Below are 9568 nucleotides of genomic sequence, written 5' to 3'. Positions count from 1 at the left end.
CCTCCCTTCCTTCCTCCCTTCCTTCCTTCCCTTCTACAAAAATGTTTGTTTTCACCTTCTTACAATTCCCTCTGTTCTAGTGGATGCTTTCTCCCTTGTTTACACCTTCCTCTTGCCACTTTTCTCTGACTTCATCAAGAATTCCCATTCATGTGTCACTTTATTTCTTTGGGTTTTGTGTAGAATTTGTTTCTTATGGAGTTCAAAAGTACCTCAATAGTTCTCTGTCATCAACATGTTTTGTCCAATTATTTAGCCTTAATATTTATCACAATGTAAATTTTTTTCTAATAAACCCAACATTTAGCTTAATATCATTTACACTTGATCCACTGAGTTTGGAATTAGAATTAATTTTGATTGTTCCATACACCTTCTTTTTATCCTTCTTTCATTTTACCTCCGTTCCTTCACTTTATTTATTTCTCTAAAAAATACCTTCTGTTAAATCTATCAGATTAAAAGCTTTGGAACAGAAGTGCTTTGCTTGTAAGGAAGCTAAAACCAAGATCTGTGTTTCAGTGCGAAAACGCTAGAATTTCCCTCTTGATCTGTTTTCTTCATGTCCTACATCTTCCTCAGCCTTGATAATGACAGCAGACCAGTCAGTTTGATCCCAGAGGAGGCTGGTAGGAGGCATTCTGTTTTACTGGAAGTGCTTTTACATGAACTTAAGGAAAAATTTCTTGAAAGTGAGGGTGACAGAGCACTGAAACAGGCTGCCAAGGCAGGATGGCGGGAAGGGGATCTGATCAATATGTGTAAGTACCTGAGAGGAGGATGTAGGGAGGAAGGGGCCAAGCTCTTCTCAGTGGTGGCCAGTGAGGTAAGGGGTACAAGTTGAAAGGCCACAAGGGGTAATGGGTACAAGTTGAAACCCAGGCAGTTCCATCTGCAGGTGAGGAGGAACTTCTTTCCTGTGAGGGTGCCAGAGCCCTGGCACAGGCTGCTCAAGGAGGCTGTGGAGTCTCCTTCTCTGGAGATCTTCCCAACCCGCCTGGATGCCGCCCTGTGCCCCGTGCTCTGGGTGTCCCTGCCGGAGCAGGGGGTTGGACTAGATGGTCTCTAGAGGTCCCTTCCACCCTCAACCACTCTGTGATTGTATGAATCTGTTGTGGAGTCTCCTTCTCTGGAGATCTTCAGAGCCTGCTTGGACGCAGCCTGTGCCACGCACGCTGGGTGACCCTGCGTGTGCCGGGGGGTTGGACTAGATGAGCTCCAAAAGTCCATTCCAACCTTAAGGATGCTATGATTCTGTGATGAGAACATTGTTGCTGCTGATTTAGATTTAGATTTAGATTTAGATTTAGATTTAGATTTAGATTTAGATTTAGATTTAGATTTAGATTTAGATTTAGATTTAGATTTAGATTTAGAAGAGGCCATTGGGGGCGTCACTCGTTCCTAATCCCGTTGCCCTTCCTGTGCTCCGTAGCTGGTCATTCCCCAGCACGCGAGGCAGTTTGTGCAGCACGAAGGCCTCGGGTGTCCGTGGGGTTTGCTGCCTCGAGGTGAGGACGCAGCTGCTGGTGGCACCAGCCAGGGGCTTGCAGAGCCCACAGGCAGCCGGCCGACCCGCAGCTGCGCTGGCGAGAGGCAGCCCAGCCCAGCGCCGCGCTCCCATGTTTGGGATCTCTTCCTGTCCTTCTGCGCGGTGACACAGAGGCCTCCTCCAGCAAACAAAGTAAATGAGAAAATTGAAGGGAAACTGCCTGCAGGTTTATTTAATGCATAAAAATCCCGTGTGGAGATCGGCCGCAGAAGCCGGAGCAAGAATTTGCAGAGGAGGAAAAAGCAAGCGTACAGCTGGGCCGCATTAAGGACCGTGCAACAGGAACAGTGTTTTCATGAAAATGAACCAGCCTTAAAAAAAAAAATACATTCTTAAAAAGAGTTCCAAATGTCTGTTTTAATAAAAAGAAAAATTAAGAGCAAGATTTTTTGATTCTTAAGACTGCAGCAAAACATCCAGCATAAACAAAATCTATATGCTGAAGTATGTTGTTTAGTCATCAGGATTATTAGGTAGCACTAAGTTATACCATCATTCATATAGCCCTTGAATCCCAGTGGGGCTGGATTATTATTAATATTTTTAAAAATCTAAATTGGATCTTAAATGCTTTGGCACTTTCAGGTGAGCAGAAGGCGCCCGGCGGGCACTCTAAAGCGCTGTGAGTGACATAAAAATGCAGTGCGCCCAATACTCAGCTCTGCGCGAGTGGCTCGTGCCAAGGGGAGGGCTCCCTCCTGTCGGGAGCGGGCGTTTTGGCAGCGGCTGGGGTGAAATCCTGCGCTGCCAGCCCGTGCCGCGCAGGCCGGGCAGCGATGTGGGACCTCCCGGAGCGCCGCGGTCCACTCGGAGGGAGCCGTGAAAATATCAGGTGCTGTGGTGAGCCCCGCTCAGCGGCAGGTCAAGCAGCCCTGGTAAATGTCTCCCCAAAAGCTCCCCGGCGGGGCTGGAAAGGGCGGCTCTCCTTGGTGAAGGCCCTGTGGTAAAGGGGGAGGGAGGCAGGGAAAGGGCACGGGAAGCAGCAGAGAAGAGGAGCAAGAAGGGATGGGAAGGAGAGCCCGGCGCCTGCCTGGGTGCGTCCAGGGCGCCTTAAATCAGAGGCTGATGCTGCGAGGTGAAGGATGAATTTTATCCTCCCTCCCAAGCAGACCTTAGGCAAGGACCCATGCTCCTTAGTTGTGTTAGGACATACACTGTCTCGGGAAATGAGGGGAACTGAATGTGCTAAATAAAAGGCCTGGAACGGAAAAACAATTAATTTGGAGAAGAAAATTCATCCCATAAAAGCAATGGGCTTTTTTAATGCTCTGCTATTTTCTCTCCAGTATCATCAAACATTTATTCATTATAATGCACAGATAAATAGCAGCTAGTACGAACACTGTGCTAGGGAATGCTTTTCCAGCTTCTCATGGTATTAAATATACCTCGTTAAGTTATCCCACACTCTCCTACTATTTCAGAAGCAGCCGAAACAAATAATTTTGTGGAACTAAAGCAGAGATAAAGCAGCCTGGCATGCATGTGTTAACATGCCTGCTTTTATTGTGCATTCCTATTCTGTTTTTTTTCTCACTGGCTCCTCTCTGCTATTTAGATGACTGTTTACTTGCTGTAGATACAAGATTATTCACTTCCTCTTGGTTTATTTCCCCCTGCACTTTTGCAGTGTGTGCACACTTTGTAAGCGTCTTTGAGAGGTTTCTGGGCTGTGGGGGAGTACTTGGGATTTTAAAGCTATTTTCTTACACAACAAGAATGTAAAAATCCTGGACGTTGCCTGCGAGCATATGTGCGGCTCCTAGAACTTGGCCCGTTCCGTTGTGTTTTGGTCCAATTTTTCTGCCTTCTACTCTGGGAAAGCCCATATGATTATTTACTGTGTGTTGTTGCCTGCTCCCTGTTCCTAAAGGACCGGCCTGCCCGTGCCTGCCTCTGTTCTGTCCCTCTCTCTCAGTGCTGGACTTTCCCCCCACATGGTTTGATGTTTGCGCCTCTGTCTGTGTCTCCCCGCACTGAACAGCGACAAGCGGTGCGCGCCCGTCCGGGAGAAATTTCCAAGTCCAGGAGAATTTCCCCGGGGTTGTGGTGGAAATGTTAGCGTAGGATCGTGGTGCATCTCCACCATGGAAGGAAGGGAGCCTGCCAGGACCCCACCTGCAAATCCCGCCGCGTTGAGCCGTGTCTGCCCATGGGACAGGCTGGTCCCCAGGGAGTTCCTGTAGCGTCCGGCTCGTGGTTGACCCTCCCGCGGGAGCTTCCCGTTCTCCTGTGTCTCTGGGGTGTGATCGTTATTACACATCTCCGAGCCACATCAAGATTTACTGCTCAAGGGGGTAGGGAGGTTGGCCCGCCTGGGGCCGAGCCATCTACTAAACCTGGCTGCAGTGGTGTTGAGGCTGAGCAGGAGGTGGGTGGCCTTCCCGTGACGGTGTTGTGGAAAAGGGCTGAACTGGTTCAGCTGCAGCTTTCAAAGGAGACAGTGCAGAGAGGTTCAACTGGCAGCATTCTCTTTAGCAGAGGCAACAGCACATGAACTTAGCACCCAGCTTACCGTCTAGGCATCAAGGAGCAATTCTAGCCGTCTCTAAAGCTGATGTGGTTTGTGTTACTATCACCGTTCCTTACCAAGAGATCTGTACCATTTTTTTTATCCTTTAGAATCACCAGTACAGCAGTTGCTTGTTCTTATTATGAGCAACTTAGCTGTACCTTGGTTTGTTATACATGCTGCAATGAGCTGTTCAAAAATGCCTAAGAAGAAGATGCTTGATCAGATGTATAAAGGCTTCTTAATTGGCCTGTGATGAAATTTAATAATTTCAAATGTAATTCTAATGTGTCAAGGTTTTCTTGAGAGTATGGGTTACAGAGGAGCTTTATAACCTCTTGGGATACTTGATGTTTAATTAAGTCACTGCATTTCTCAAAATGGAATCAGTGAGAAGTAATATCATATGTTCTCAAAATGCTTACTGGTTTAACAGGTCAAATGGTGCAATAGTGTTTAGCTGTAGGCACAGAGAAGCTCCTAAAGACTTTCAGCCTCTTTATTGTTCTTTCCTGCATGTTCCGTTGGATAACGTAATGCAGGGTAATTGCTGAAGTTTTACCCTGTTAACCTGGCACTCCAGTAAATCGTCATGTTCTAAAAAAAAAGCAGGACATCATATTGGGAGAGCACTTCAACACCTCAATCTGTGCAGCCTCCAAACACGTTACATTTCTCATTTTATTTCACCCTTTTGCAGGACTGCATTGACGTAGGCTGGTGGGAAGGAGAGCTCAATGGCAGACGGGGAGTGTTTCCAGATAACTTTGTCAAGCTCCTTCCCTCCGATTTTGAAAAAGAGGTAAGTGATCCTTTGCTTCAGCTTGGCTTTAAAATAAAACATGAAGCTAGAGTTGAAATTCTGTTTGGAATACATGCTTTAGATGTAGTTTTACTTCTGACTTAATAACAAAAAATTGGAGAGCACCGAATTTCTGGCTTACAAAGCACGTGTGAACAGTGTGGCATTCCAAGTCGTACTGGACGGTTTCTTTGAAGGGTTTCACGTGGTCCAGTCAGTGAGCTTCCACTCATCACCCTTAATGCCCTCCAGCCGCTGTTTTAAGTTTAAGAGAAGCTGGAGATCACTGTGTCATTTGCTGGGGCAGGTGGTGCAAAGGTGAGCAGAATTGCTAACCTGTCTGCATTAATTCTGTGGTAGACTGCAAAGTATGAGTGTACCGCACGCTGTAGCTACATGTCATCCTGTCTTGCCAGCTGTCAAAGCTGCAAACACTCTTCCAGGATGAAAAGGATGAAATTCTAGCTGTGAGAGTTGAAGGAGAATCATCAACATTTGTAATTTCAAAGACATGTTTCCTTATCCTCTCAGAAATATTTTTAAAAAGAAAGTAAAAAAAAAAAAGCATGAAAAAGCTTTCTCAGCTTACATCGATATGAAAGTTGAAAGCAGAGTTATTATTCCCTGACAATATTTAGAAATACTGCAGCTTCCCCTGCCCAGGCTGTTCTGTGTTCAGGAATCTGTTTTCAGGCATCGGGGCGGTTTTATGAGCTCGCGGTTGGGGTTTTGATGAGTGTTGCACAGTGACTGTGTAAACCGTCTGCGATAAAGCAAAGACTTACGCTCCGCTTCAATCTTTGGCAATCAAACTGGCTGCCAGAGGCAAAAATTAAATAACCTGGAAAGCTTGACAAAGGAATTGTGAAGCAGCTTTCAAAAGTTAACATGATAATTACTGAAAATGAAGGTAGAAGAGCAGCAGAAACTGCTGGAGATTAGAATGCAATTCCGTATCACAGTGGATATCCTGGCTTTAGGCCTAGTAATAAAGGAGGTGATTTTCAGAAGAGGCAGAAATCATAAACCATAAGACACTGTGAGTCTTCAGATAATATCACTGAAAGAAATCTTTACTCGTATCCAGTTTTTTTCAGTGGTAAAAGTTATTCACTCTTTCTGAACTAATAAATATGTCTGAATTTTTTTTTACTCTTCTGAATATGCTGAATATAAATTGTAAATAAATTAGAACTACTCAGACACCTGGAAGTGAGAAACTGCAAAGTTTCTAACATTTCTCTTTTGACATCTGTAGTCTTTTCCGACCCCTCCCGCTTGCTGTGAGCCCAGGCAGAGGTGGGGCTTGCAGGGCACCTCTCTCTTGCCCATCACAGGATGTGCCCATCCTGTGCTCGGGGCACGGGAGCCAGGCTCCCGCCAGGTGAGAGCTAAAGCTGTGACCAAGGAGAGCGTCTCGCCTAGCCCAGCACCAGCCGCAGAACGAGCACGTTGTGCTGCTGCATCCCGAGCGCCAGCCTGCACTCAGCTGCCTCCACACGGCATGAATTGGCCACATCTCCTTTCCCCTTTTCCACACTCTGTCCCTGCATTTGTCTGCAAATGAATCTTCAACCATGTTGCCTAAGTTCGTGCAGAAGTGTCTCTGAGAGTGTGACGCTCTGTTCTCAACCCTGGTCCATCGCAGCCAGGACACACAAGATCGTTTCAAGTTCCTGTGTCCTTGGCCAGATTCTCCCAGGCAGGTTGTTCCCAGGAGATGAGCCATTCACATCCAGCTAGGACGCAGCGCTAGAAGGAACTGAGGTTTAGGGGATGGCATCTTCAGAGATTTACACTTACTTTATTTATTCTGTGCAAAGCTATACTTTTTATCATACAAAAAAACAAAAAAGTAGTTGGGTTTTGTTCTCAATAGCGTGGATTTTTTAAAGGCAAGTTTTAAAGCAGTAAGTCGTTTGTTCAGCACAGTCCTCCCTTTGCTTTCAAATTAATTCCAGTATACATACAGTGAATGTCCATGTGCTGTGTATGTGAATACCCAGAGCAACACAGCGGGAAAGCTGCTCTGCATTTAACCTGCAGCTGAAGAGAAAAGGTTCTGGAACAGAGCTAGTGATTGTGTTTATCATTCCTAGTGCTGCCGATACATATAAGGACATGGTGGTAACAGAGAAGGGACAAATAAACTGTACAGACTGATTGGAAGAATTTATTTCATTTCAGGAAAACATGTAAAACTTTGATAATTGGTATCGTAGCAAGAAAATAAACTGCAACCTTTGCAGCTTTAAATTTTAATTAAATAGGTTTCTTCAGTAGAACAAAGGTCAAGTATTTCACTATTCTTGAGTCACATAAAGAGGGCTTTTTTTTCCCCCAGCAGAAAATGTAAATTACGAAAACAGTGAAGTGTCATTTATGTGTCAGTTCTATTTTCTCTCTAAACTTTATTTTAAGGAAGTTACTTGTGGTGAAATATAGCACAGATCTGTGGTCTGAAGTCAGGTAATTCTTAAAGTTAAGCAAGGTCCGATCACGCTCAACCTTTGTGTGAATAAAATGTATAGGGGTTTTAAAGCAACCTGTTTTCTTCTGTTACCAAATTTTAGAGACCCAAGAAACCGCCACCTCCATCAGCTCCTGTCATCAAGCAAGGATCAGGTAAGGTACAGCTGGTTTTGTACAGCATGTGTCGGTGAGCACATCTCAGTCTGAATATGTGGATTCAAATGTATGTGGAGAGAGCTCAACTGCATCAGAACTGATAGGGAGGAAGCATATATACAGCCAGGAAATCAGAATCAAAAATGTGGAAGGATGAAGTAACCCTGAAAGACTGTGATCTGCTTTTTGAATCTGTTATAGGCAACCAACCATCTGCACCATCTTAAACCATATATTTTTCCCTCTTAAACTTGCTTATTTGGAGCAAGCATAATATTTAGAGATTAATTTTTAAAAGTAGGTTCTTCAGTTCCAGAGACTATATTTCTTCACTTAAGTAGGTTGTGCTCGTGTCTGTAGAATTAGGCACTGAAGGTTAGAACCTAATAATATCTGTATTAGGAAACCACATCCACTTTATGGCTAGAGATCTGATCTAGTCTAGAGATAAAGAGTTGGGCTTTTTTCTTCCCATCACGTTAGGCACCTTGGCTATAACTCAGTGGCCCCGTTCCAGTTTAGGTCTCGCGGATCTGTGTGAATGCTGGAGCCCTGCTCCCTGTCTGCAGGCTCTGTAATTACAGACTTGTGTTCTTCAGTGCACTTCATAGGGATGACGCTAAAGGAGGCATCTTGACCCTGACTGTGTAAACAGTGGTTTTGCAAATACATTAAGGAGCATGCTGAGAGCCAAAGCTGCTTTTATATGTAGTTTAAAATGAGACCTCTCAATAAGAATTTGTCAAAAGGTCCTGAGTGATTTAGAGCAGCAAATTCTACAGCCACTTTCTCCCTTCCCCCACTGCTGGGACATGTTAGGAAGAAGAAAACTGACCCAGCCAATCTAGTCAGGTTTTTATTTTTCTTTTCACCATGGTCTGGTCCAACTTTCAGTGCTTCAAAAAATAAATCTCCCTCCCCTATAGTCTTGATCTAGTTGCAGCCGTACAATTTACTATGAATCAATAGATTATAATTCAGATAGTTTAGCTCTATCAAATAGTTCTCTGACCGTGAAGTCATGACTATAAATATGTTGTTTGCCTATTGACATCCATGGTTTATTCTCTGCTTCTTCTTGAGACTCCTGTAAACGTAAAGGAGACTCAATTTTAAGGTCTGACAGGATGACTGACTGGAGAGAGCAGAGTAACTTTGCCATCTAGTGGTACTTGAGTATTAAAGATGTCTTGGTGACAATGAAAATTATAACCTCGTGTATGTTTTGGAAAACTTCTCTGAAAGGTTAGATTTCTCTCAGCTTACACTCCTCACATATTTCTCCAATGTAAAATGGGAAAATAATACTTTTAACTTGTTTCTTCCTGTTGCATCCAACACATTTACTGTGTCACTGTAGCAGGGTAACGTGCCCATTTGCAGAAGGAAAAACAGGTGTTTGAGGGATGTGGTCACGTTGGTTGAGGCCACCTGTGTCAAAGCCAGGGCTCCCTGCTTTGGTTCATGGTCTGTGAGTAATCCTGTGGAATATGCACAAAAGTTTCTTTGGAAATGCCTTTAGAGGTGAAAGTCATTCTGTTCTTATTACCTGTCACCCTGTGACAGGTACAGTGTGTGTCCTGTATCACATTGTCACTTGGCCAGGGTGTCGCTGTGTTTTACCACATCTGCACATGGCAGACTTTGCTGTTCATATTACGGAACGATTTCCAGCAGTATTTCTGCTTTTTTAGCCTGTCCTACCATGATGAATAAACTGAAGCCTGTTGGTTACAGGCTAAATAATTAAATATCAGTATACATTCTGATGCAGAGTATAACATCAAAGCAGAGAAGTAGAATGGCTTGCACTGCGTGCTGGCAGCAGTTTCTTCTTTCAGGAGCAAAATATTTCATAGCAATTCAGAAGGATTTATTGGCATGAGAGGTTATACATATGTTGCCTATTCAATAGCACAGTCATATAAGGAAACAATAGGTGATAATCACTATGGATGAGCAGTTTGCACTGATGGTTACTGATTTCCAGGAACCAGCTGCAGAAGAGAGTTGTAACTGCACATTCAGAAAATGTAAATGGATTTGAGAACTGCAAACAGTGGAATAGACCTAA

At 44.3% G+C, this 9568-nt stretch overlaps 1 protein-coding gene across 2 annotated transcripts in view; it reads left to right on the top strand.

Annotated features, from left to right (window-relative positions):
* SH3KBP1 (SH3 domain containing kinase binding protein 1) overlaps nt 1-9568 on the top strand; it is a 197453-nt gene that overhangs the window by 163173 nt on the left and 24712 nt on the right. For both annotated transcript variants that reach the window (XM_026052165.1, XM_026052158.1), the window contains 2 exons: nt 4765-4866; nt 7440-7491. In XM_026052165.1, the coding sequence (XP_025907950.1) occupies nt 4765-4866; nt 7440-7491 (154 nt within the window). The remainder of the gene's footprint in view (nt 1-4764; nt 4867-7439; nt 7492-9568) is intronic.

The sequence above is a fragment of the Nothoprocta perdicaria genome, unplaced genomic scaffold (genome assembly GCF_003342845.1).
Source record: "Nothoprocta perdicaria isolate Ctin4 unplaced genomic scaffold, notPer1 scaffold_112, whole genome shotgun sequence".
In the NCBI taxonomy this organism is placed as follows: Eukaryota; Metazoa; Chordata; class Aves; order Tinamiformes; family Tinamidae; genus Nothoprocta; species Nothoprocta perdicaria.
Note: the sequence above shows the minus strand (reverse complement) of the source record. Positions and strands in the feature narration are given on the sequence as shown.